Here is a 27975-nt window from a genome sequence, read left to right on the forward strand (position 1 = left end):
TTTAAGGCTGAATATTGTTACATGACTTAATGACTCTCTTGTAATGTCATGTAATGTTTTAGCATTTATTATTATGCTGTAGTTGCTGTAATTTAGTTTTATTTTAAGATACAAGTGATAGTATTATTTAAGCTATTGCACTAGTTATAAGTTAAACAAAGAACAAAACGTTCACACAGAGATAATGCCAACGCTGCAACTTTCAGGTCTGGTGAATGACTGGTTTCCTTAAAATGTCACATCAATTCTATGTGTGTGAGCTACACTCTGTTTGTACAGAGAACTTGTCTTCAACTTCTCAAATGAGTATTCTAACAAATGAGCCCATTGAGAAAAGCTTGTGGTAGTCACATAAATATATATATATTTTGTTTTATTATGTTGATTATTTAATTATTTTTTATTAATTTCTGCCTGTCCTGTTAGCAAACCTGAACTCTGATGATATTTGAATTGAGTCTTGTTCTCTAAAGGTTTTAGTGTCTCTAATGGTCTGTTGTGCAGGATTTAACATATACAGACAAAAGAGGATTTGGTTTGTACTGAAACTTAATCTGGATACAAGTGTCATTCATGTGTATGACGGTGTTTTCCAAAGATCAATTCTTCATACAATAAAGAACGGCAAAGAAAAAGTATCATAGGACCGTGGTTTCTGATTTATTCAATGCAACTAACTGCCTGGTAAACAGTGCGGTTTAATGTTGTTGTTTCTGACGAGAGGAAAGGAAGTACTAATAATAAGATTGTTTATCTTTAAATGAGGACTTGATCCTCCGTTAATCAGAACTTGAAGGATATTTAAAATGAGATATGTTTATGTGTTTAAATTTGAACAGTTTCACATATTATACAACAACGCAGTTGTAAATCAGGGCAGTTCAATGCATTTTAAGTTCCGAAATGAACATTCAAATTCAGTGCTTTAAAAAATATTTTATCTGAATTTCTCTGAATAATGTCTGACAATATATTTAATCAATACTGTTAAGTATATAAAATCCCTGAAAGAGCTATAAGAGGAACAATTTGGACTAAAATTATATAAAATGCAAACAATTTAATAAGTTTTAACAGCAAAAAATATGTGTTGACAAACCAGAAGAAAAACTTTTATCATTAATTCAAAATAGTCCAAGATAAAAAGGTATAAAGTTAAAAAGGTAGGAAAAGCTGACTCAGTTTCATTCTTTTCCGTGTTCAAAGACACATTTAGCCAACATTGCTTATTAGATTTGTCATTATATTCCTTTATTGATCCCCATGGGGGAAATTCAAGTGTTGCAGCAGCTCAACTACACAGAAACAGATAATTAATACACATATTATACAATAAAATAAAAATAAAAATAGAATAAAATAAAAAATAAGAATACAAATAAAAAAAATAAAAAAAATAAAAATGTTGATTGTGACAGCAAGAGTGTCCATTAGTGATAGGCTTCATGTTGATGGTTTGTAATGAACAGCAGATATGAGTTATTTATCTTTAATAATGAACCTCTAGGTTTTTAAACTAATGTTTGGGTAAATTACTATATCAGGTCTGTTTTACAGTGAACCACTGGATGAGTGAATGGCTAAGGTCATTAGATTGTCAGACACTGTGAAAAAGTGAGTCTGTAAAGCAAATATCCATTAGCCTATATCTATATTTCTAATCAGACTGCTTCTTGTAATTGATTTATGATTATTGTGCTAACAAAAGAATATCATCTCAGTTTGAAATCTAAGAAGTCTTACCTTCTGTGGTCAGATTATACTGTTCTATCCATTGTCATTGTAGTGGGCAAGTAATAGAAAGCTACACTTCAATCATATTATTTAGAATGTATTTAGTCAAAGTGTTGAATCTACAGTGGTTTTCATTATTTTTGTTCAATCTTTCATTTTATTTACCTGCTGATTAGTGGGTTTGAGACAACATCAGCCTAGACAATAATGCAGCATCGAAATACTTTTCAGTAAAGGCAAGTAATAGAAATAAAACATAAAAAAGAAGAGTTGTTTAGTCTCATAAAACACAGGATGTAGTGTTGGGCCCTGAACACTGATCACGTGTTTACAGGCTTCAGGCTGTGCAGCACTCTGGCGCCCTCTAGTGGCTCAAACACAAACAAGATAATGCTCATTTAAGTGGTTTCAACACGCGTTGTAGTAGTATAAAATAAATAACTGTGGACATATCAGATAAATAAGTGTTTTTTACGTCAAATCCGCTGAATAACCATGAAACGCGGGTTAATGCCAGCAGCGAAGAAGAGATGACCATGCGGCGTTCACAAGCCCATTTCAAGCTCGTAATTTCTAAGACTATAGTGGTAAATACAACGTGAAGCACTTTAAATGGACACTAAATGCAATAATAGCCACTTTACCTATCGAGGGATTGTTTGAAAAAAAGTGGCTATCGTTTTATTTCGGCAATCAACCAACAAATCGTCGGCACTCTTAACAGAGTGGGAAAACACAAAAAACGATCGATCCTTCATTGATACATTCATGAATTGATTTAACAAACATACTGACTCGTTTTAACATTTTTAACGTAGTGTTATTGATCTTGATAACCTTACTTGATACACATGGCTTTTAATACGCCGGGTGTCGGAGACGCGGTTACCATGGTAAAAACGTGATGTTGTTGTGTTGGTCGCGTTTCCGACCGCACCTGAAGGCAGCACAGCATTGTTTTACTTTACTTTACTCCTGAAGCAGCTTCTCCAACTAAAGTTGTGTTTAAGGAGTTCATCATTATGTTTGATGTTTGTGTTATTCTGTATCCAGCCTTCTAGACACGGAGACCTTGAGGACCAGTGTTGGTCGTCTCTGCTCCTTTGTCAGTGTGAATAGAAGTAAACTTCCAGCTCAGGTCTGGGACAGTTTGTATGGATGCAGATGAGACACGATGCTAGCAAGCTAACAGCTAACGGTGCTGAGGTAAGACAACACACGTTCTATGTTTACAACATGTGTGTTCATACACGTTATGTAATGAGCCAGAGGACTCCTTGTTGTTTTTAAAATAAGAAATGCTATTTGGGAGCGAATGATTAAATGTTTCTAAACTTTGACAAACTCTCCTCAGCCGAGGCCCAGCAGCTCTGTGAGGTCTCTATAAGATAAGATAAGATAAGATAAGATAAGATAAGATAAGATAATCCTTTTTAAGATGGATCAGTAGATGCCACAGATGGATCTATGTTTATGTTTTTATTCCAGAGAGTTTTCTTTAACATAACTTGACACTTAGTTCAACTCTTAAGCTTGTTGTACTATTTGATTTTATGAATGTACACTTACTTCCATTATTATTATTAGTCACATTACTATTACTATCCCTATTTCATAATTATAATTCTACTGTAATAATTGCTGCTGTTATTATAAGTAGTCTTATTATATGAATCATTTATGTCATATACATTGAATGTGTTGTATCTCTGTTATGCTGCTGCTCATTGTACACATGACATCTATTGCATTCTGTCCATCCTGGGAGAAGGATCCCTCCTCTGTCGTTCTCCCAGAGGTTTCTTCCTTTTTTCTCCCTGTTAAAGGGGTTTATTAGGGGAGTTTTTCCTGTGAATGTGAGGGAAGGACAGAGGATGTGAGGGTCTAAGGACAGAGGATGTGAGGGTGTAAGGACAGAGGATGAGGGTCTAGGATGTGAGGGTCTAAGGACAGAGGATGTGAGGGTGTAAGGACAGAGGATGGACAGAGGATGTGAAGGACAGAGGATGTAAGGACAGAGGACAGAGGATGTGAGGGTGTAAGGACAGAGGATGTGAGGGTAAGGACAGAGGATGTGAGGGTGTAAGGACAGAGGATGAGGGTGAAGGACAGAGGATGTGTAAGGACAGAGGATGTGAGGGTGTAAGGACAGAGGATGTGAGGGTGTAAGGACAGAGGATGTGAGGGTGTAAGGACAGAGGATGTGGACAGAGGATGTAAGGACAGAGGATGTGAGGGTGTAAGGACAGAGGATGTGAGGGTCTAAGGACAGAGGATGTGAGGGTGTAAGGACAGGGTGTAGGGTGTAAGGACAGAGGATGTAAGGACAGAGGATGTGAGGGTGTAAGGACAGAGGATGTGAGGGTGTAAGGACAGAGGATGTGAGGGTGGACAGAGGATGTAAGGACAGAGGATGAGGGTGTAAGGACAGAGGATGTGAGGGTGTAAGGACAGAGGATGTAACATGTGTACAGATTGTAAAGCCCTCTGAGGCACATTTGTAATTTGTGATTCTGGGCTATACAAAATAAACTGAATTGAATTGAATTGAATTACAGTATTCAGATGTAACCCACATTTCATGCGTATATATCTATTATGGTCTTATTGTTAGGTTTTAGCCATTAAACATTTCCCCAGGACATTTAACTTAAACATGAAAGTATTGTAGGACCCTGAGTTTATCTCCATCTTTCATTCTTTCTTCCTTCATCTTTTGATGACTGTGTTAATTCTGTGTAAAAGGGAGACATAGTTTGAACAGTATTACGTTTTCTGACTGCACTGAACAGCAGAGAAGTTATAAATGAAATACATCCTCTTTCAACAGAAACGCACAGCATTTAAAAGAAACTGAGAGGAATCATGACAGTGAAGTAAGTGGGGTATACGATGCTGTATTGCATGCTCAGTCTTATTACATCACAGCAGTTTGATAGTTACCTAATGAAGTTGATGCATAATGTACAAAATGGTTCATAGGAGACATATTGGAAACATGCTCATATTGTTTTACTTCAATCTCTTTAAAAGTGTTTTACGGCGCAGACAAATAAGTTAGTTTGTGATTGCTGTGCATTGAAACATTTGCACTCGCTTCACATTCCTGAGCATTGACCAGGAGGCAAGAGGACAGAGGTGGCTTAACCCCTTAAACCTCAGTGACCTGCTGGTGGGACAGTCATTACAAACTCAAGCTGTGCACCCAAACTTTATTAAAGCCCATATCAGTTTATTTTAAATTCTAGTGGGAAGCGTAAAAGTTTACAGAGATACCCAATATGTCAGATTTAAACTTTGGAGAAATGAGATGCACGCAGCTTTTCTCTGTGTAAAGGTGTTGGTGTGTTTAAGCTTGTTCCCTATCAGCCACCGTCTAGGGCTTGGCCAAAGTTTAGAATAGATCTTGATTTACATGGTGGTGCACAAACTTCTAATTCACTTATCCACATCAGACACACCGCTTCTACATGCTTGCTACTTTAAGATACATGCGGCATTTTTTCACATCTTTATTATAGTCAATTAGAGCCTTTAGGCAACATAAAACTCAAAGCTGGCCTGAGGCAGAGAGAGTGGGGGAGGAACCCAGCAGCTCCAAGAGTTGCTTTGTTTGCCTTTTCAAAGTTTTAGGAGTTGTGGTGCATTAGTGGAACTTTATTGAACTTTTCTATGACACTACCTTGATTTAAGTGTCATTACAGTGAAATTAGCAGTTGGTGGAAGAGCCAAGCTGCAAAATACTGAGGGGAAAATGGGTGATCCCTGGCAGCTGATGGCTCAACACACTGGCAGCAGTAGTCTAGCCGTACACATATAAAAGGACTCAAGAATATGTAAAGAATTTGTTTTGCCAGCTGCTGTGTTGCCTACAGGAAGCTATCTCTCTGTCCGGTGGGGACCTCTGGTTTATATAAACTACCCATGACATCCACCAACTGGCTACTTTCATCAAATGATGAGTGTCTGTGTTATACAGTAGTGTTGTGGGGAGATGTTTAACTAGTCTTCACATCAAGCACGATGGACTAAACTGCACAGCTGTTGTAATTACATTATTGAAAGAGGAACATTGGGATGAAACTGAATTCCTGCCAGCTCTAAAGTTTCACAAATACAATTATATTGTTATTAGTGTTTGTATAACCTCTTAACAGTAGTTTCCCATGAACAGAAGAGATTATTATTCATTTGCATGACTTCACTTCCCCTTTATCTGATTTTAGATTATCACATTTGGTATGCTGCCTGTTTCCACAGGCATGCCGCTGCTCTTATATTCTATTAACCATACAAGTCACTGAACCAAATATCTGCCGCTTTGTAACTGTGGCCGCTGCTTCCTCGGTGCCATGTCATTTGAGATCTGATTCTTGAGTGTCTGGGAATTGCTGGACCTTTGCTCAGCGTGTCTGAGCACCAACATTCCTGGAAAGCCAAAATGAATATTGAGATTCCGAATGAATGTGAGCCATGCATGTAGAGAGCAGGTGCTGCCTCCTGGTCCCTGTAAATCATGAGTACTATCCCACCACCACCATGCGTTTCCCTCTTTTTAGTCAGAGCAGGAATGCCAGGCCACAAAAGAGCCTCTGCATTGGTAGCCTGGAAGTAAGAAGAGAAGTGGTGAAGTTAAGAAGGCTATTTGCAAATCTAAGAAAGTAGATTTATAAGCTGTACTTGCCCTTTGAACATCCAGGAGATGGCAGTAGAAATGCATTGACCAGATATTTGATATTTGATGTATATGACACTGACACAGTTTGTTGTAAGAAAACCTGAGGAGGTGAAGAGTCAGAGTCATCAACAGTCAGTTATCAAGTCATAGAATCATCTATTACAATGTTGTCCAACAAACCTGAACACAGAAATATGTACAAAGTTAAACAGTTGAACAAGACCCTGCTGTTGGTTATTTATGAATACACTGAAAATAATCTGTGGAATACTTTGTCAATTAATCAATGAATTGTTTGGTCCATAAAATGTTAAACCTGAAGAGAAAAAAATAATATCACAAAAATATTCAATTTGCTATCATTCAACATATAGAAAAGCAAGAAATCTTCATATTTGATAAGATGAAACCAGTTAATTTTGTTTTTTTAATTGTGACAATCAACCAATTAATTAATGGACAAAACGCTCCAGCTTTAACAATGACATTATAGTAAATTGCTGTTTCTCATTTGTTCATAGGGGGCCCCCTATCTTTGCCATTCTGTGTCTACCTTTTATACTAATAGTGCCTTCGTAAAGGGACACACGTTTCAGTGAGGTTGCCACCACCCGTCTATTAGGACGCTGATAAGAGGGTGAAGTGAAGTGTAATCTCTGTGTCTTTGTCATTGTTGTTGACACAGTTTCAAGCTCAGACAGGAGCGCTGAGTTATTTGACACTGACTCAAGTGTTCAGCCCTCAGTATGAGGCCACTCCTCTTCACCAGGCAGCGCTTTCTAAGTGGGCGAGTCTCTCATTCCTGTCCAGACTCTACACAGCTCAGGTTTTGTGCATTTCCATTGAAGTTGGGAATTCTGAGAGAAAGTTTTCACTCATTTGATTTTGACAGTTTTTCTAAGATTCACACAAAGTAAGTAGATATTTTATTATGTGGTCTAATTGACAGTCTTTCATGTACTTAATTTGTCTATTGTCCTCTGGGGGAATTAATTAGGATTTATGTGGAATAGCTGTCATTGTGTTAGTAGTATTGTTGGGTTAATATTTCATATAGAGATATTCATGCTTTTACAAACTATGACACTGGTGTGATTGTTTTTTCTGTGGTACTAACACTGACACTCTACTTAAAGGCATCCCTCCAGTTAGCGTTTCTTATCTGTATGTGTGTCGTTGATTTCCCAAAGAAATGGCCACTTTGGTAATATAACGCACAACAGAAATGTTTGACTTAGATAAAAATATATTTTACTCTGTTTTGAAGGCAAGATACTGCACTTCTACAGTACATCATACTACTTAAGTAGTTTCAGTTCACTCCATCCGTTGGAAGGATGAGACTCTGCTGGTTTTTCAGGGGATTTCAGTGATTAGCACACATTGAGCTGGTGAGGAGAAATTTGATATCTCAAAACTCTCCACGAAGTCTGACTGGACACCCCAGCTTTTAAAGTACAGCATGTCTTTGTCTTTATTGATAAATTAAATAACTTAATTGTGTGAACTTCTATAGAAGTCTAAAAAATAATATTTATTCCTACTTTTTTGTTGATTTATAATGAAAATGATCAGTAGTTGCATTCCTAGAGTTTTTATTTCCGTGCCTTTTAGATTTTTGCTGTTATCAAGTTGATCAGCTATGTGATCCTCCTTCCTTGTGGTGAAAATCTCAGTAGTTTTGTTTTTGTAGTAATGTTTAGTTTTTGTTTTTTTAAAGTATCAGTGGATAACGAAGATTTTAGTATTTTTAGCGAAACGTAGCATATGTTAACATTTATATTTCAAACTGAAACAGCACCAATTCAGCACTGTAGGTTGTGTTGCCATTTAAGTTTGCTGTACATCAGCTGTTCAGCCTTAATTTAGCAAACACCGCCCAGCCAATTATCTGTAATTTTAAGGAGTGAAGATCCAGTCACAATCATGTGAGCTGATGGAGAATGTGTCATGTTCATGTCATGTTAAGGATAATATGGATCCCCAAGAGGATGGAGCAACATGTAAAAGAAACAACACTTGCATGTTGCTCTTGACTGCAACAGCAGTCACTATTCCTAAAAACAGTGATGCTGGGAAGCTTCCTACCCCTGATGTGGCTTTGGTATGCAACCAGCAACACATTCCTGTAATCTCTTGGGTAATAATTAAACCAACGAGTTTCACAGTTATTATTTGACACCAGCCGCATATATGGCTCATGCATCCTGAGCCTCTTATCTGAAGGAATGAGATAATGGCGATCATATGACATCAGAGACTAATAAACAGTCACACGCCCTAGACTTGGCTACTTGCGTGTGTACTACTCATGCTTTGGGAGACTATGACTACACCTGACTGTACGGTCAAGAAGGTGTCACACCTGAATCACTCAATCACCCGGTCACAAGATTAAGTAATGTTCGGTCTTTAGAAAGCTAGTGTTAATCTGTTTGGCTCTAGATTTGGTTATAGATTTTGACTAATCACAGAGGTCCAGATTGAGACCAAAATGGTAGACCTTTTTTTCTGTCAGCTCTTTGTGCCCTATGTGCAGCTTGTGTTGCACATGTACATAGCGACGCTGAACTTAAACAATCCATTTAGCTTTTACAGTGTTTCAAAAAATGAAGCGGTGTAGCTGATTATTTATGAAAGCTAAATAAGGAGAGAGGAGAAACACAACATGGTAGTAGTTGTTTTTAATCCCATTTTATACTCAGGTCAATGTTATAGTTTGAATCTGTTCTGCCTTTACATTTGAAGCTTTGGAAAAGACAATACTCTCTTCAATAAATACCAGAAAAGCAGTGTGCAATGTAAAATTGTTTTCTCAGTAAAATTTTAGTTTTTCATGATAGAGTTTATCTCTTGTCTTAACCATAATATTACAGCCGTTCAGAAGTTTGAACATTTTTAAGATCATGCCAGAAAGGATTCCTGACTTTTATGATATTCAGGTTGATGTAGACTTGAAAAACCCTGAAAATTGTGATGGATGCTTAAACTGAAATGCTGAAATAATACATTACAGGACATGGTGAGCGTTGACGTCACCCACTGAAGAGAATAGCAACTGGTCGATCCACTGACATGGAGGGCAACGGAGAGAACAGTGACACTGACAGCGGCATCATCCTTCATTCAGGTAAAACATTTTAATGCACCACTTATAGCATTTTTTAAATATTTAAAACCGAGGAAAGCACGTTGATGCAGTTTTTTTCAGGCTCTCAAGTATCCCCAGGTAGTATACACTGTAACATAACAACTACATTTGATCATCAGCTGTTGCTCCAGTAATTTAGTCTCAGGTTATAACAGTAGAAGTACACATGTGCTTATTTATGATCAGTGCAGTTCACTTCATCAAGGCTTGGTGTTTGACTGCATCCAATCTTGGTTCCTAAAATCTATATCAAGAACATCATAAGACCTGAAATAAGCAAAAACAAACTGGACTGCAGATTGTCTCTGGTTGGTTGCCCAAATGTATCTGAGGAACACTGGGCATCTGTATTGAATTGTGTTAATTAGTGAAAAAGGATTTAAATTCTCTGACTTTTCAGACAATAATTAATACTGGAAACATTGTGTGACACCTGCACCCTTGATTTAAATATCACATTATTAAAAAAGCAAAGCATCAAGTTCTTTCAGCCATTAGGCGCTTGCTGGAAGCCCAAATCAATGTTGAAACCGAGTACACACCTTAGACCAGCTCGTGCTAATCTTATCACAGCATCAGCTCAGCTTTCAAAAGACATCAAACAGAAGACAAAAAAAAAACTAACTGATTATGTTGATCTCTTTCTACCAAAGACACAATGTACTTTAACCTAATCAATCGATACTTCACCGCTGTTAAATTGAAACCCAGATTGTAAAATGAATCTTCTCCTGACACTGTTGACCTCTTTTTAGTCCAAGATCATTATTGAATCGCTTGTGCTTCAACAAATTTAGCATTATGACTTTGTTTCAGAGAATAATGCAGTTGTGCAGATTAAAATGAGTTAACAACTACTGCTATAATTCTCTTGGCAACAGAGATCTCAATACAATTATAAACAGTCTTATCAACTCCCCGCTTTAACACACACCAAATGTAATTATTTAGATACTAATTCCAGCCAGTTGAAAACAAGAGCAAGTCATCTACTTAAAGAAAACAGGTTGACATGTGAAGCTCTGTCAGGGACAGAAATGCATTTGGTCCGTTGTTAGATTTGTCGCTGAATCTGACACAACATGAATGATGCAAATAATCCAGATTAAAAGAGCATTCCACCGATTTAGCATTGAACTGTAACATTGTGTATCCCGATGGATAGTTTAGCGAAAAAAAAAGGATCAAATCAGATATTGTCTTTTTTTATTCCATTCATTCTTCTTTCTGGGGAAAACCTGGCATTTACATTACCCACAATGCAACTTGACCAACAGCATTTTTATGAGATTTTGGTTTGTTATGCTACTGGCAGCTAATGTAGCCTTGAGCCGCCAGTCTCAAGCAGAGATGCGGAGCAGGACACAGAGGTCGGGTAATCTCACCTTTTTTAACTTTAAACAACTTCACATACGGAGTTGTACTTCCTAAGATCTTTAAACAGGCGTTGATGACAAAACAAGCTGTTTAAGTATTTCATTTTGGCGTTTTTCACCTTTTTCTGACATTTAATTGACCAAATGATTAATCGTTTTACCAGGTGCAACTTGAGTGAATATGTTGCTCTTATTATTTTGTAAGTCAATATATATATTGGAGGTTGCCACAGTCAGCCTCATTAAAGGGAGTCACAAAATTTGGGCGTCTACATTATTCCCGTCTTGTTGTTGCTACGCCCATTAGTTCTGGCCCTTCTGACATTCCTTGACCCTTAATTGAACCATGTGATGTCTACCCTATACAAAGAAAAAGTGTCGATCCACTAAGAATAGGGGGATTGTCATTCTAGGAAGAGGAATTATTTGCCCTATTGTGGTGCTGTCACACTTCTTTCCTGTCGCACCTCAGATGTTTGTCAGTACCTGCAGGGATTCTGTTAATAATCTCTGAAGGTATGTGGTGCTCAATGCATTTAGCCTGAAGCCACTCCCACAGCCCTGAGACTAACCTTAATGTCATTAGTCACCAAGGCTACAGACAGCACCAGTCCAACACTTGCACATTGTTTATGGAAATGAAGAACCTGCCAGTCAATCTGCATGCCACTAAAGAAAACAACGATAAAAACAAAAGGTACGTTGTTTTGAGTGTAGCCATTGTGTTGTCCTTAGTGGCCTGGAGAGTTAATCTGAAGCAGTATCATGATGCTAAGGGCAGCATAGTATGAGCATGCCAGAACAATAACAAGGTAACAGGAAAGAAAGTAGAAAATATATATATATATATATTGAAATTGGATTAGAACAGACTGAAGCAATGATCACCATCAACATGAAGGACATGGAATAGTAGAGAGTTTGATCACTGACATTCTTAGCTTTTAGTTAAGTTTAAGTTATTTTGTTGGCAATGTTGTCAAGTTTAAAATGTCTGTAGACTTCTCTCCCTTTCTCCTGCGTGTGTGATTTACTTTGTTTTCATTGTGGTTTAAAATATGTCACACACACTATGCACATGTGTTAACGGAGTTGCCAATTAATACTAATTAATACTAAAACTCCTTTCAGTGTCATACAAATCAATTCAATCAAACTAAAACCGAAATGACCACAGAGTAGAATCACAGAAGGGAGCATTCACTGTTTGGCTTCTGTATTGGATTTACATTCGATTCACAAGGTGTACCCATTAAACTGGCAACTTTGTACTTGTACTGGTAAATGTATTTATATCCAAATATTTGGTAAAATAATCGATCAGTTATATCTGATATATATATACACACTATACATTCATAGATTAAAGGATCTTGAAAGTAAGTAGTCTTTGGAATGAAATGGTCCAATCCTTTAAGTTTGGTCTTTACTTTTTCATTTCTAACTTTGATTTCCTCTTACTTAAGGTCCCAAATGTGGAGTACTTAATAGAAAAGGACTAACCGTTTATTAATCTCAGCTAAATTCATATGCTTCTTTCCTTTTGCATTACGCAGGCTCTGACAGCCCAATGACACATATGAAGGATGTGACTACGCACACACGGGCCATGAAACTCAAACACCAGGCTCTCCAAGACCGTCTGGAGCTCTGCCTACTGGAGTTGAAGAAACTCTGCATACGAGAAGCTGTAAGTAAAGTTTACAACAGGCCAACAGTTCAAAAACACAATTGCATTATACATTTACATTGAAAATGTGTCACAGAACAAAAGAGTAACATAATCATGATGATTTAAGCTCATTCAAATCTTAAAGGTTTTTAAATGTACTAAAGACAAAACTCAAAATATTTGTTACTTAATGAGGCCAGATGTTACAATGTGTGCTTGCCATATTGCATGTGATTCATTTAACTTTTATAAAAGAATAAATAGGTGGAGTAGTTTAGTGCAGGAGGTTTGATGACGCATTTTACTGCATGTTAACAAAGTTACCTGTATTCAGCACTGTCTGCACTAATGTGGATGAATTAGAAAATGTTTTTCGTTTCTTCACTTGTGCTTTGAGTTCTTAGTATTTTTTGGGGGGGGTTTTGCCAGCAGATTTTGAATTTCAGTGGTTCGTAAAACACAACAAATTAATGACTTTTGATGTTTTACTGCATTAGCTTCAAAATTGCTATAATGTCACAGTGGTTATCTGCAGTCTCAGTCCACTGAGGGGAAACAAAAGGGCTTTGAATCTTTCCTCCTGTTCGTGACTAGTAGTTCTCTTGAATACCTATGTTGAATACACTTCCTGTAAGTTAAAAGCGTCTGCTAAATGACTGTAATGTAATGTAATGTACTGACATTGCTTGTTATTTCGGCCGCAGAGCAGAATACAAACATCATCCCTTTCTTTTCAGACACATTGTCTTGTGACGTTAGACCACGCAAAGTGGCTGCAATGAGATTTTTTTAAATATATGGCGGTTAAGTTTGCCAAAGCAATTTCACTGTTCCCATGACAGAATGGACATAAATCCAGCATGAGACTTTTGTCACGTCATCCCTTTATTTTCTGTATTTTCTTTATCTCTCTGCACTGGGAATTATCAAATTGACGAAAAACTAAAAACGGTCACACTGAATCATTTTGAAACTGGACACATACCCTTCTAGGTGTTTTTCTGCCACGCTTTGGTGCTCCCGGGTAAAATCCCAGGACTGATCATTCTTTCGTGTTGACACTGGGGCTGGGCACTCCTGTTGGGACATGCTCAGGTGAACTAACAAGAGACATGATGCCTCTCCCTTCTCTTAGTGAGAAAAGAACAAGTAAGCTCATTGGCCGTGCTTACGTGTTCGTCTGTCTGCAAAGCTGGCTGGTTAGGAGTGACTCAAACTAACTATTTTTTTGACTCTTCTTTAATGAAATCAGTTACCGTGATCTGATCTGCGTTTTGTTTGGACAAGGATGCTCGACACAGGGAGAATGTGTTGTGTAAGGAAATCTCTAGAAATACAGAATTGTGCAACAGATTCCTTGAACCTATTTGCCTGAACATGTAAAGAGCAGAATGTGATACTACATGATTTCTAAACTCCCACGGACATGGTTAAATAAACTCTAAAGAGATGTGTGTCTTTATTTAAATAACTGAACTGAAAGGATTTATTAGCGTTTGAAAAAGGCCTTTATTTTGATTACCAATAATGATTATCTAAATCTTAGTCACGTTCAAATGTTGCTTTGTGGACATTTGGATTTCTGATATTGTCTGTGTGGTTTAGGAGTTGACAGGCCGGCTCCCAGATGATTACCCTCTGCTGCCGGGAGAGAAGCCTCCGCAGATTCGTAGACGTATTGGAGCTGCGTTTAAACTGGACGAACAAAGCTTCCCTCGAGGAGCAGAGGTATAAACAGCATTTTAAAGTAATATGTAAACTGCAAAGACATGAAATGTTTCAAGAGTCACACAACGTTGTCTCTGTCTTGTCCCTGCGCCGTTTTACAGGATTCGAAACTGAGTATAGTGGATGCTGAGTTGGCGCTTCAGATGAAGATATATGAGGCAGCGCGCAAGCTCTGCGAGGAGGATCACATGAGTAAGGCTGTTAAAAAGAGCCGGTTACAGCAGTGCAAGAGGGAGGAGAAAAAACTGAAACGGCTGCAGGAGACGGCTTTTCAGCTACGACTGGAGCACGGTCGATCATCACCACTCCCTGCTTTTAATATTGCACAACACGGTGAGACTAGAAGATAGTTTGCCATCAAACCTTTCATATAATCAACTGTGCGAGGATGTTATGCCACTTCATAACTTAATCATTAATTAAACAGAAATGTGTCATCTGATACTTCACATGTGAACCAAAGTGTCTTTTTCTGATTTTCAGATCTGGGTGCATCTGATGACAGCTCTCTGTCTGATTCTGTTGTACAAGATGAAGGTAAGATTTAGCTTAAAATCTAGTGTTGATGAGAGTAGGAGCAAGGCCAACTTCATGTAGTTTGAAAGCTGTAGAACAACAGTTAACCATAAAACATGTGGGAATGTGAGCAGAGTCCAGTGAAAATGTATCATCAATACTTTAAGTGCTCATGATTTCTCCTAATAAAAGATGCTTCCTCAAAGAATACATTAAGATACTACATAATTTCTATTTTTTCCCTAGAGGTGACAAGTCAGTCATCACAGCTGTCCTCTGGACTCCCCGACCCCGGAGAGACCGATCCTCCTCAGCCTCCTGTGTCCTCACAGTCCTTCGTCGACGGCCCCTACATGTCTCCATCTGTGGCTCCACAGACCCTGCTGGTGACCCCAAGCCAGTCTCCCCATCCGAGTCTAGACTCTATGCTGAGTTTAAACTCAAGCCCCGTATGTGACCTTCCTCCCATCCAGCACTCCCCGTGGACAGAGTCAAGTCTCGACCAACCTTACCAGAAGAGCAGGAAGTCTCGCTCCTCCAGCAAGACGAGGTAATTCAAATCATCCATCATGTCTCCTTTCCTGTTCATCAACTTTTTAGCATTGGGGGAAAACCAATGTGTAGTTTGTGTCACTTGGATTGTAGTAAGCTGAGTGAAATGAAGATTTTGTGGCTACTAGTAACTTTAGCAAGCTTGACAGTGAAATAGTCCTGGTTGGATTCTTTGGAAATGCTGGGGGAAAAATATTTGATTGCAATTAATACTTAATGCTCCAATTCTGCCTTTAAAAAAAACACCTTTTCAAGAATTTTAGTAAACATATTTTCCAATAATTCTGGACAAAAGCTCATCTATCTATATCGTGTTGGGTGCAAACCCTCTTATTCTTGCATTGTATTGCAAAGTAGATGCCAGTGATGTTCATGAATGTGTAACACTGCCATCTGCCTTTGTTCTGCTGATACAACAGCAAATGGCAAGAATACAGAACAATAAATCCTACTGATTCATAATGACACATTGAAGCAGAGGGAGCATTCAGGTTATGTCCAGTAGTTGATTGCTGTAATAAAAACTCCAACTTTTGATAGTGTCTATTCATATTTGTCTTAATGCCACAGTATCAGAGCCAATATAGCAATTTATGGAAAATGTTACAAACCTTTTATGCTCAGCTTGATTCATTGAGTTTTTTTTTTAAGAATTGGTGTTTCAGCCATCTGTTATCATGAACAAAGCCCGGGTATTTTCCTAAGTCATTAAGGTTTTTTTGATGCATAAAAACACAAACTGAGAAACAAAAATTTAACGTATTTCTTGTGATGCCATTTTGTGTGTTTAGCAGTCCAGCCAAAAGTGAATTGTTGCCACCGTTGGAGGCTTGCTTTGCTTCCCATCTGAGGCTGAGCCGCTCTCAGTCGAACAGCATGCCTTCCACACCAGAGATGCGAGTACACAGACAACTCTCCCTCAGGTAGCTGCACCTCAAAAACATCTACAGTACTGCATGTCCGCAGCACAACTTCAGTGAACCTCTGAATAACTTAAAATTGCATTGATATTATTGACCTTTCCACTTGTTGTTTTCTTTGTTTGACTGTATGATGTACATGTAAAGGTTAGTTACTTCACTCAGTGGCCATACTAATCCTCTTGGTGTTCACACAGAATATCCAACCCTGAATCTTCATTTGAAAAGAACCGTGGTCGCACCAGAGGTCCAAGGAGGCGACTGACAGAATATGCAATAACTTTACCAGAGACTCTTCTCCCCGCGGTGAACTATGGAAACCACGTTAACTCTGAGGATAGCAACTCTGAACACTCATTTACATCTTACAACAGCTCACCATGTCATGAGTTGCCCTGTGATTTGCCCAAACAATATCAGTCTGCACTACCGCATCCTGGCCCAGTTGGCAGCTATGGACCACAAGCCCACCCACGCACTGGCTATTACCTTAATCCCAGGCTCCAGTCCGGCTCCAGCTTTCACAAGTCCTATTACAATGAAGAAATGGTCTACCAAAATGATCTGGATTTGGCGCGGGGCTACTCCGCCCAGCAGGCTCCCTGTCCTTCCAACAGATATGAGTATTACTATAAAGAGGCTGTGGTGCCCCACCAGAGAGCCCAGAGGCCTTTACCCCCTGATATCAGAATCCCCCCCTCCCCGGTTCAATGGGACCATCCACACTACCGCTCCAATGGCCTCCCACCACAAGTAGTGAATGAACAGCTTAAGTCATGGCACTGGCGCAGTCAGCTCAAATCCCCGAGATCTCGCTCTCTTGACAGACAGGGAGCAGTCAGAGTTAAAAACATCTCCACTCGGGAGGCGACCTTCCACCAAAATCAGAATTACCATGAACAGGTAAGCAGACAAGAGTATTTTGATACATGTCTTACAGTTTGTCAGCCAAAATTACTGCAACCAGTGGCGTTAAGTTACTAATTGTCATATTTAATTAGTAGTTAAGGGCAGGAAGTTATTTTCTTATCTATCTTCTTATCACATTTTCACATTGTGTTTGACTTTTTAATGAATGAATAATACGTTGAAATCACAGCTTTTAGATACCAGAGTGGCTGGAAAAGAAAATACGTCTTGTATTTAGTAATATTTTGGAAATTGGCCTGTTTGAGCAGAAGCCTGATTTTGGGGGTTTCTTGATAGATTTTTTTTTTTTTTTTTTTTTTTGTAATAATCGTTTAAATATAGGCCCTGAAACACAGGAACATATTTAATACAAAAGTAACATTGAAGCAACAACTTTACATGTCTGCTCAGCTTAAGACAGTAGTAGAAAAACTCAGCTAATTTACATTTATGTTGTCTCAAGATATTGTAGAGGAGATTTCTGCCATGCAAATGGACTTTGTTGTTAGAATAAAGTTTTTTCCATGTGTATATCAGGTGTTTTTAACTAGTTTTAGTATGTCTGAACAGAACATTTCATATTTGAAGTATATATTAAGGATATGCAGCTGATTTCTGAACATCGTTCAGATAAAAAATAAATATCTGTTAGTCAACTGGATGATCCAGAAATGTGTTGGTTGTTTGTTACAACAAACAAATATGACAATACAATAATGGCAAACAGCTGAATATACCAGTATAAGTGAAAAGTTGTGCTGGTAGTTGTTATTCACTAACTTTTAGTATAAGTCATGTGGAATTTAGACCTAAACAGTTAGAAGTCAAAGCAGAATATGAATTACACACTCATAATGCTACAGAAGACAAATTATACACCAAAACATCAGTCTTTATTGCTGCAGGAAATTGCAAATACTAAAAGTATTGTTTCTATTTTCTTTTGCTAACTTTCAGGTTATCCAAAGAAGGGCTCTTCAACGAGCTGCAGATGACACTCAAGGGCACTGGGTTGTAGATGATGGCTCTCACTTTGTAAGTCAAGTGTAAATCAAGGCCAACTTGGACCGCAAACTGAACATTGTGAACTCAGAAGCTGCAACTGCATTCATTCCCAACTAACCAAAGTGAAGTTGTCAGATATTCAAGTCGAGTTAACTGTTTATCCCCAGAAACATGACTCATGTTTACCTGTATTGGGGCATATAGAGGGAGAATTAAAAAAACTGGGACATCTTTCAATATAATGCAATTTAATACAACAATAACTACGGACACCATAGTTACTGTAAAGTTGTACATCTCTCTGCCAGTTACAGCAGAACAGATGTACTGAAATTTGAAGCACAGCTGTTAAGTGAACCTGTTGTATTTGTCGACTTTCTGTATGTTGTTTTGTACTTACCGTTACAAATTGAGCATTGACTGAGTGCTTGTTAAATGTTAGTGAGGGCTGTTTTAACCTGTGACTGTAAATCTGCTGCCAGCTCAAAATGTAACATTCACTGTCTCAAAAAACTAATTTCATCTTCAGAGTTTCTGTATCTTTAATTACAGGGTTATTATTATATGCAAAGCGATCATAAATGAAATGGCAATTAAAAGCAAATTGGCAGTAGTTCAAACACAGAAATGTTCAACAAAAGTGCACATCGTAGTCAGATTGTGAGAAATGTGAAAGTTTTTAAAATAATTTTTCATATGTTACTTAAACTGAGGTCATTGTTGAAGTTAATCTCAGATGAATTATGATTTATTTCAGAATAGCCACATGTAAAGCCCTCAAGTACACTGCTTTAAGGTTCTTAAAAATACAACATAGTACTCCATTAAATGTGGCTATCTGTAGCCAAAAACACTGCCATTATTGCGCATTTCTGTGAGGATGTGCTCGAGACACAGAAGTTTACTTTTAGCAGTTTAGTAAATGGAGAATACAGTGCTCCTTTTCACCAGCTGTATTAAGGACATCAATTCCTTGTGAGATAATGTAAATGACTAACATATCCTTTGTTAACTACATTTTGTGTATAATTGTGCCTTGATTGTGTCACCATGTTAATGAACTTGAGCTGCTTGAATTTAAGATCACAGTTTTGTCCTCATGTACTTTTGGAGGCTAATTTGCCTTGTTTTTACATTTTTGTGTGTCTGCGGCTCTGCCAGCTAACTTGAATTACTAATGGACTTAAACAACTAGTCGAAACTAGATATTAATTTACTCACATGCGTTACAACATAGTAAATTTAACAAAAGCAGAGTCTTGATGCTTGGCAGCTATAAATGTGTTCACTTGAGATTTATAAGTCCTGAGCTTTAACAGAATCTTTATCAGTGTTTGTGACTAGACACAATTCTTGTTGTTAGAACCCGTACAATTTCAACAATGATTTGAACTGTATTCGAAACACGATTAATATGTGATTCACAATCAAGTCCCCAATTATACAAGCTTTTGATGGTAGATCATTTGAGAATGAGAGCAAAGCACAGACTGGTCTTTCATTGATCTATTTATGCGTTTATTTATTGTGATGTGCATCATTGGACCCATGGAAAGTCAGGCTTGAAATAAACGAAGACATGGACCTGAGTTTGCAAAAAACAGCAGCAGTAGAGACTGACTTGTTGTATATAAAAGACCACAATCATGTTACCTTGTGTGCCTCTTTTTTATTTATCAGTTAAATTAGTTTAAGTGGACTTAATAATAAAGTGTAATGTTGCTGTTCATAAATCTGTGAAAATGTTAAACCTGTGGAAGAAAATAAAGAGTAATGTTTGCATAGTGTTGAGATTCATTTACTCCTTCCTACGTGTTTTATTCTTCACGAAACACATTTTTGACATGTCACAGTAGGAAAAGCACAGGTGTAAATAATAAAAATGAAAGATGGCAATGATACAATTCCATTTAGCTGCTTCAGGTTCAGGGTCCTGGTATTTTGCATGCTGGCTTGCTGTCACAGGCTTTTATCCAACTATGTATGTTTTTGTCATTCTCTGCTTAATTGATTGTGAATTATATCCCTAAAATAGTCACTGTACAGAAGGTTAACGTCCAATATTTCTGGTCACAGCATGTCAAATACATCTGATGTATAAAACAACATCATAAGATGCCTCCTGTTTCTGAAATATATTAAATAGACTTTTGATATGGTTTTAAATACTTTCTTAATAGAAAAAAACACTTTGTGATGTGTCCTGGGATAGATTTATTGTATGTACAGTACCAGTCAAAGTTTGGACACACCTTCTCATTCAATGGTTTTCTTTATTTTTTTAATTTATTTTTTCTACATTATAGATTAATATTGAAGACATCCAAACTATGAAGGAACACATATGGAATTATGTGGTAAACAAACAAATGCTCAACAAACCAGAATATGTTTTATATTTTAGATAAGTTTCAGATCAGACTGTATAACAACAGCGGAGACCACAGTCTGTCAACATGCTGACCAGACCCCCCCCATGTGGATATACATGTACATTTTTATTCCTGTTCTATCTTTATTTTGTTGTATAGTATGTGTATTTATTGTCTGTGTAGTTGTATAGTATGTGTATTTATTGTCTGTGTAGTTGTATAGTATGTGTATTTATTGTCTGTGTAGTTGTATAGTATGTGTATTTATTGTCTGTGTAGTTGTATAGTATGTGTATTTATTGTCTGTGTAGTTGTATAGTATGTGTATTTATTGTCTGTGTAGTTGTATAGTATGTGTATTTATTGTCTGTGTAGTTGTATAGTATGTGTATTTATTGTCTGTGTAGTTGTATAGTATGTGTATTTATTGTCTGTGTAGTTGTATAGTATGTATTTATTGTCTGTGTAGTTGTATAGTATGTGTATTTATTGTCTGTGTAGTTGTATAGTATGTGTATTTATTGTCTGTGTATTGGGGATCAATAAATGTGTATTTATTGTCTGTGTCTGTGTAATAACACTAATAATCAATAATAATAATAATAATAATAATAATAATAAATAATAATAATAATAATAATAATAAGTTGTGTCCAAACTGTTGACTGGTACTGTATAATACATATGAAACTCTTCAACTGTGAATGCATGCATTTAAGGCTTTGCTCATCAAAGCATCTGACGATACTTGTTTTTCTACTTGTGAATGTATGCTTTTATTTTGAAATATAACTCTGTGGATCGGGTGAACGGAAGCGCTCTCTACTTCCGGAAAGGATTGTGTTTCGCGCATTGATAAGTAATTCACCTTCCTGGTTTGAACGCTACCTTGTCAGGTAACTTAAGTCTATTTAATCAATTCGCCATTGCAGATAATAGAGCAGCAGGGTGAAGTTATTCAGATAACGTTGTACTCTGACGGTTTCACCTCGCTGCTAGCTGCTTAGTCCTCAAACCAGCGTCGCCTGCTAGCTGGTTAGCTACAAGGTATCGCTAGCTACAAGGTATCGCTAGCTACAAGGTATCGCTAGCTACAAGGTATCGCTAGCTACACGGTACATGAGCGATCCGCGACCTGCTAACCTGAAAACGTAGCAGACATTTCTAATCCAGTCTACATCCAGGTCCTGGCTCTGGACCCGGGTTTGCAGAGCTGCTGGCTGTAGGTTCGGTCGTCGCTGTGCTGCGGTTGTTTACGTTTTGTGCTCCATGTTCCGTCTGACGCGGTGCTAATCTGCAGCGACGCGCAGCAGGAACTCGGTTAAACGTTGTTCTTGTTCTTCACCCCTGCTTCACATGCTGGTGTTGTGTCTCACATCTGGGATATTGACACTAATGTGATTTTCGACAGATGCTTTTTCTGGCTGGTGACACAGATCTAAGCTGCTCCTTTGTTCTCCTGTTGTGAACGTCTGATCGATGTAACAGGTTTCACATGAGAGCCAGATTCATCACCAGCCTGTTATATCAGGAGTTAGGTTAGATAACACTACTAAAGCTTGATTATCGATCCGCAGTAACCCTGCGTTGCTTAATAACCTTGCTGTACTATGCATTACAGTGTCATATTCCCATTGAGCACTAACGTAAATCATATTGTTTCATTGTTTTGGTTTAGGCTGTGCAGACTGTACTAGTGTGCATTTACTGTATCCTGTTACATATGCAGATCTCCAACCTATTAGCAGTGATGCAATATGTTATTGTCAAGTCTGACCTATTTATTGTGGCCGACACCAATTCATTACCAAATAATTTAATCTTGCAATTGCAGACAAATTAAGATAAAAACAATTCAGCCCTTTTTTTGATAGCTAGGTTAGAGGGCCTTCATTATTCATACAGTAGAAACTAGATTTAATTGTTTTTAAATTGTGTCTATCAATATAACCCCCTAAAGCTTGAGTTTATTTTTTTAACATGTTTATTAAATAATTAGCCACTTAAATCAGACCTTATTGACAAGCATTTATAGGTTATAGAAAAAAACATGATTAAAAAATGACCTTTTAAAAAATACTCATGGCAGGTTGTCTGCAGCAATTGTAAACAGGCTTCACATTATTTGACGTAATTATCATCTGAAAATTCCATCATTGGAACAATAGCAATAATTACATTTTCTCTATTACTTGGTAATAATATATCAGCCACATATATAACGCGCATATCCACTTATACTCTATACAAAACCTAGTCCAGCTGTTTTTTTTATGGAAATGCATTTTTGCACACAACCTTGTATAAAGGCTACATAGTAAGAATCTGACCTGCATATGGATACGGTTGTTTTCCACCTTTTGCCTTTATGCGATTATGTTTATGTTTGCTTATCCTTTTGTAGCTTATTGTCTTTGTTTAGCTCTGTCTATTTTTGTATCCTCCTGTAAATTTGTCCTCTTTCTTGTATATGTCAACATACTTAGCCAGTCAAGCTAATTGTGATTCTGGTTGCTCAGGAGGAAACTGAACTGTACCTTCTGAAGCAGAATACAGAGGCTGTGAGTGGGTTATCAGGCAGTCTCCCTATGTCAGGCCGAAACGGGTCTGCAAGTGATGCAGACTGCCGGATCTCTGAGGACTGCCGTGCCCCAGATGTTGAGCTGATGGAGCTGGGGCCGCTGCTGGAGGAGGGAGGGGGGCGGCAGTCAGCATCTAAAGGCGTCCTTTCAGAGGTAAGGCTGTTTCACAAAATTCCCAGAGAAAAGTTGATATGGCTCAGTCGCTTCAATGTTCTCTTTGCATCTCTTTAAAGGGAGCCGCAATGCTTGCTGAGGAGGAAGAGGAAGATGATGAGGTGGGAGAGGTCCTAACCTTACCACTTCAGGCTCACCACGCCATGGAGAAGATGGAGGAGTTTGTACACAAGGTAAAAATGTCTTCTCAGTTTAATTTACTCAAAACTTTGTATAAGTACCAGTTCAGATAAACTGCCATTCAAAAGTGTTTGAGGTTGGTGTGAACAGGTCAGCACTTGTTATCCAATAATTGTCAATTATAGATATAGTTACTACAGGTATAAATGTATTTAGCACAGTTTTACAAAGTTTATTGTGATTGTTAAATGTTTGTTGTTGTCAAAATAAGGAGAATAAAGATCCTATGACATCACACGATTTGGCACCAAGCATAAATATTGCATTGCCGATGTTACATGAGCTGAAACTCAACACCCTGTTCGCCTCGGAGGTGTATACCAAGTGTAGTGGTATATTGTAGTTTAGCAGTGAAGTTCATGGACATACAGGTGCAGATCTGGGTGAACAGAAACACCAACATGAAATTATTGTGGAACTTTCAACATAAAATATGTTGTGTCTATTTAACTTGCATTTTAATAAAGATTATCGGCGCTTAAGATATTTTAACTCTATGTGAACTAATTGAAATCAAAATATTAGTTTCTGCATCAGCCTCGCAGGCTTTCAGTGTGAGAGCTATATGGTAGTTGTAAATTTATGCGTCCGTGAGTGAAAGCAATTCTTACTTTTCAGGTTTGGGAGGGGCGCTGGAGGGTCATCCCTTTCCATGTCCTGCCAGAGTGGCTAAAGGACAACGATTACCTTCTGCATGGACATCGGCCCCCTATGCCCTCCTTCCGGGCCTGCTTTGGGAGCATCTTCAGAATTCACACTGAGACAGGAAACATCTGGACTCACTTGTTAGGTGAAAAAGAAAAACACCTTACATAACATTCCTAAAATTGTAACGATCAAAAGTTTTTGCAACAGATTATAATCTTGTTTACAACCAGAAATGCTAGTTTATTAACAAATCTTTGAGCTGGATAATTCTGTGTTTCTCTGGTCTCTTCTCTTGTCAACTCTCAGTAAAACTGGCCTATTTTTTTCCCCCTCAGGGCTGATCTTATTCATTTGCCTGGGCACGTTAACCATGCTGCGGCCCAACATGTATTTTATGGCCCCGCTGCAAGAGAAAGTGGTGTTTGGGATGTTCTTCCTGGGAGCTGTGCTCTGCCTCAGCTTCTCCTGGCTTTTTCATACAGTCTACTGCCACTCTGAGAAAGTGTCTCGCACCTTCTCCAAGTAAGGCATCACACTGTCAGACACTGTTTTCACATACTGACCTTGTATGTATTAAAGGAACCATTTGTCTCCGTCAAAATATTTGACTATTTTAGATTTACTGTTCGTGGAAAAGACAGTTTCCTAAATTATGGGCTTCATATGTTTCACCGTGCTACTACTAGAGTTCAGGACACTTAATGGGCGATACACCCACAGTCATTATTAAGGATTAAATGCTCCATAGTTTAGGCAAAACTAACATTATGCTTTAGCGATCTTCGTGGCACGGTGAAAGCTTCATACTGATCTGTAGTTACAGCTGCTAGATAAGTGCATTTAAGCTTGCAGACTGCTGTAGCATCAAGTTAATTTAGGATGAATCATCATACTGTATGCTACATTGGGATATGCTTAGAAATATACCCGCTATTACCCTAACAACCATTAATGATTTTCCTGTGAAAAGGCCAATAATCAAAAATCTGCAGTTTAGTTGTCAGCCATTTTGAGACACAAAACGTGTGTTAATAAATATGAGAAAACAACAGCTTTCTTGCAACAAGCTGATTTTCCAGGCAAACACCCAGCTGTTGTCTCTTTGTCACCCCCTCTCTTCAGGCTTGACTACTCGGGCATTGCCCTCCTGATCATGGGCTCCTTCGTGCCCTGGCTGTACTACTCCTTCTATTGTTCTCCTCAGCCTCGACTTATCTACCTCACCATTGTATGTGTCCTCGGCATTGCAGCAATCATAGTTGCCCAATGGGACCGGTTCTCTACACCTCGTCACAGACCTACAAGAGCAGGTGCTAACCAGTCGAGGATAATATGCACTTTTTAGATATAGTGTTTTCTCTGTAATGTTTGATTTTGGGGTTATAATTGTATTGTGGATGTTGAAATTTTCAAAGAATTACACAAAATAACAGAAGTCCATGCTTCTCTTAGGTGTCTTCATGGGTCTTGGACTGAGCGGCATTGTTCCCACCATGCACTTCACCATCGAGGAGGGCTTTGTTAAGGCCACCACAGTCGGCCAGATGGGTTGGTTCTACCTGATGGGTGCCATGTATATCACTGGTGCTGGTCTGTATGCAGCCAGGATCCCTGAACGCTATTTCCCTGGAAAGTGTGACATCTGGGTTAGTATTTGATGTGTTACCTAACTTTACTTAACAGAACTTAAGAAAGCCACATATAAGTAGCGCAAACAGTTTCGTTTCCCCCTTCGAATAACAAAATTGAATACTAATTATTTAAAAATTCAAACACCGTAATGGAGGGGGAAATCTACCATGTTTAATGACATTTTTGCGTGATGAATACAATGCAGTGCTTCACCTTTGCTTCTCAGACAACAAATGTGAATATTTCGGATAAACAAATGAGCAGTTTCAGGCACAGCTGTAGACAATAGATGTGTTTTTGTTTTTGTTTTATCAAACAGGCAAATGATTTGGAATGAAACTAATACATAAACATCTCTTTCTCTCCTTCTAGTTCCACTCTCATCAGATTTTTCATGTTCTGGTTGTGGCAGCGGCATTCGTCCATTTCTACGGGGTTTCCAACCTGCAGGAGTTCCGCTATGGTCTCGAGGGTGGATGCACAGATGACACTCTACTCTGAGAGGCCTGACTGTGACTTACTCATATGTTTCTTTATAGTCCCACACACAACACAACACAACACACACACACACACACACACACACACACACACACATATATACACACAAACAAACACGCACACATGCTCAATCACTTAAAATGCTGCTGGAATTCAATATAGTCACTTATTGCTCCTTCTGTACTTCTGATTTGCTAACATCTTGTTTGGGTTTTGGTGGTCTTTCTGTTTGGCTCTTTTTTGCTCCAATAAAGTAGCATTAACTAGCCATTGAACTACAGAGGGAATCTTCAACAGGCACTACTTCTACAATAATTATTAAACTTGAATTCTACATTTTCAAGTAAGGTCAAAATGGGATTTTAACCAAAATCATATATTCCTGTAACTGAAGGTCACTTCCTAGAAGCTCACTATTTCCCCAATCTTTTTGTAGGCTGTTACCATTGCACAGAGGGCACAGAGAGTATTATTTGTGCTGTAGCAGAGGGCACATACTGTAAACCATTCCTATCCTGCCTCCCAGTTTCCATGCGGTTTAGAGGATGAATGTACTGTCCACCAGGAGTGAGGTGTAGAGCGGTCCAGGACTATTAAGGTCCTTGAGGGCCTGCACACACACCAGATGTTTTCCAACTGTGCTGACACTGATTGTGCAGCTGTGTGTTAAAGCCTCGAGGACCACTACGAACCCACCCATGCCCACTCTGCAATAAAACAAGAACTGTTCTCTTAAGGCCCAGTTAATCAATCTAAAAATCACATTGAAATTAAATAGAATACATTATTATGAAAGGAACATAGAGCTTAAATCTTATGAATATGATCTATTGTTGTGGTAAAATAAGGTGCAATACTCATCGGAATTCTTAACAAAATGATCAAAAATGAAGGTCCCAGTTTCTTTGAACTGAATTCCTCTGCATTTTGATGCATTGTTTTCAATTGACAAAAGACTCAAACAAATTATTTTCAAATGACATAATGGCACAGAAAATGTAGAAGTTAAAAGAGGCCCCCTGCCATAATGTTTCAGTCAGACAACGCATCATTGATTCATTTCTAGAGTAATAGTTCCTGGGAGTTGCACAATGTACAGATCTGGATCAGTCAAATTGTGTTTTTGTCAGCTAGCGATATTTCTGTTGTGCTAGATTTCAGATGCAATGAAAGGTGTAAATATCAAATGCACCTTAGTGTAAACTCTTAAATTCAAAACTTTAAATCACTGTATGGGATTTAAAATGTTATGTTATGTTTGATTGACATAAACTTTTAGTATTCCTGTGCCTTAGGCCAATGGAAATGTTTTTAAATAAAACGGCCTATATTAACAGTCAAGGGAGCTTCAAGGATTTCCAGATGTTGATTTTTCTTATTTTCCTTGCCATAAATACAATCAAATCATTATTGAACTTAAATCTCCATGGATAGGTTGTATCAACTGCTGTTTAAGACTCCTTTTTCTAGATCAACTTATTCAAGCTTTATTACAAAGACTAAAACAATGTGTATTCTTGACTTTGTGTAATGTCCTGTGTAGAAAGTGATAAATCATACATTTCACTGAAATGTAAACATAAATATTTATTAATGGTAATCTTGGAAAATTATTGTAATAAATTTTTTTCCACATGTACAAACA

At 38.0% G+C, this 27975-nt stretch overlaps 2 protein-coding genes across 4 annotated transcripts; both read left to right on the plus strand.

The window, feature by feature from the left end:
* Positions 1 to 2707: 2707 nt before the first annotated feature.
* inavab (innate immunity activator b) lies at positions 2708 to 20004 on the plus strand. Of its 2 annotated transcripts, XM_054617240.1 has the most exons (11): positions 2708 to 2940; positions 4565 to 4610; positions 9429 to 9542; positions 12496 to 12629; positions 14217 to 14339; positions 14441 to 14672; positions 14823 to 14876; positions 15102 to 15405; positions 16199 to 16330; positions 16525 to 17230; positions 18194 to 20004. In XM_054617240.1, the coding sequence occupies exons 3-11, from the start codon at positions 9488 to 9490 to the stop codon at positions 18284 to 18286; spliced, it is 1833 nt and encodes a 610-aa protein (XP_054473215.1). In that variant the 5' UTR covers positions 2708 to 2940; positions 4565 to 4610; positions 9429 to 9487; the 3' UTR covers positions 18287 to 20004. The 2 variants fall into 2 exon arrangements, with proteins under 2 accessions (XP_054473215.1, XP_054473216.1); XM_054617241.1 differs by lacking the exon at positions 4565 to 4610.
* A 1434-nt stretch (positions 20005 to 21438) lies between these two features.
* adipor1a (adiponectin receptor 1a) lies at positions 21439 to 26598 on the plus strand. 2 transcript variants are annotated; one of them, XM_054616535.1, is made up of 8 exons: positions 21439 to 21509; positions 23133 to 23348; positions 23429 to 23542; positions 24168 to 24339; positions 24533 to 24719; positions 25320 to 25507; positions 25650 to 25843; positions 26202 to 26598. In XM_054616535.1, exons 2-8 carry the CDS (start codon positions 23202 to 23204, stop codon positions 26328 to 26330), a joined length of 1131 nt encoding a protein of 376 aa, XP_054472510.1. In that variant the 5' UTR covers positions 21439 to 21509; positions 23133 to 23201; the 3' UTR covers positions 26331 to 26598. The 2 variants fall into 2 exon arrangements, with proteins under 2 accessions (XP_054472510.1, XP_054472511.1); XM_054616536.1 differs by having other exon boundaries at positions 21446 to 21509; positions 23163 to 23348.
* Positions 26599 to 27975: the final 1377 nt, after the last annotated feature.

Source organism: Anoplopoma fimbria, chromosome 17 (genome assembly GCF_027596085.1).
Source record: "Anoplopoma fimbria isolate UVic2021 breed Golden Eagle Sablefish chromosome 17, Afim_UVic_2022, whole genome shotgun sequence".
NCBI lineage: Eukaryota > Metazoa > Chordata > Actinopteri > Perciformes > Anoplopomatidae > Anoplopoma > Anoplopoma fimbria.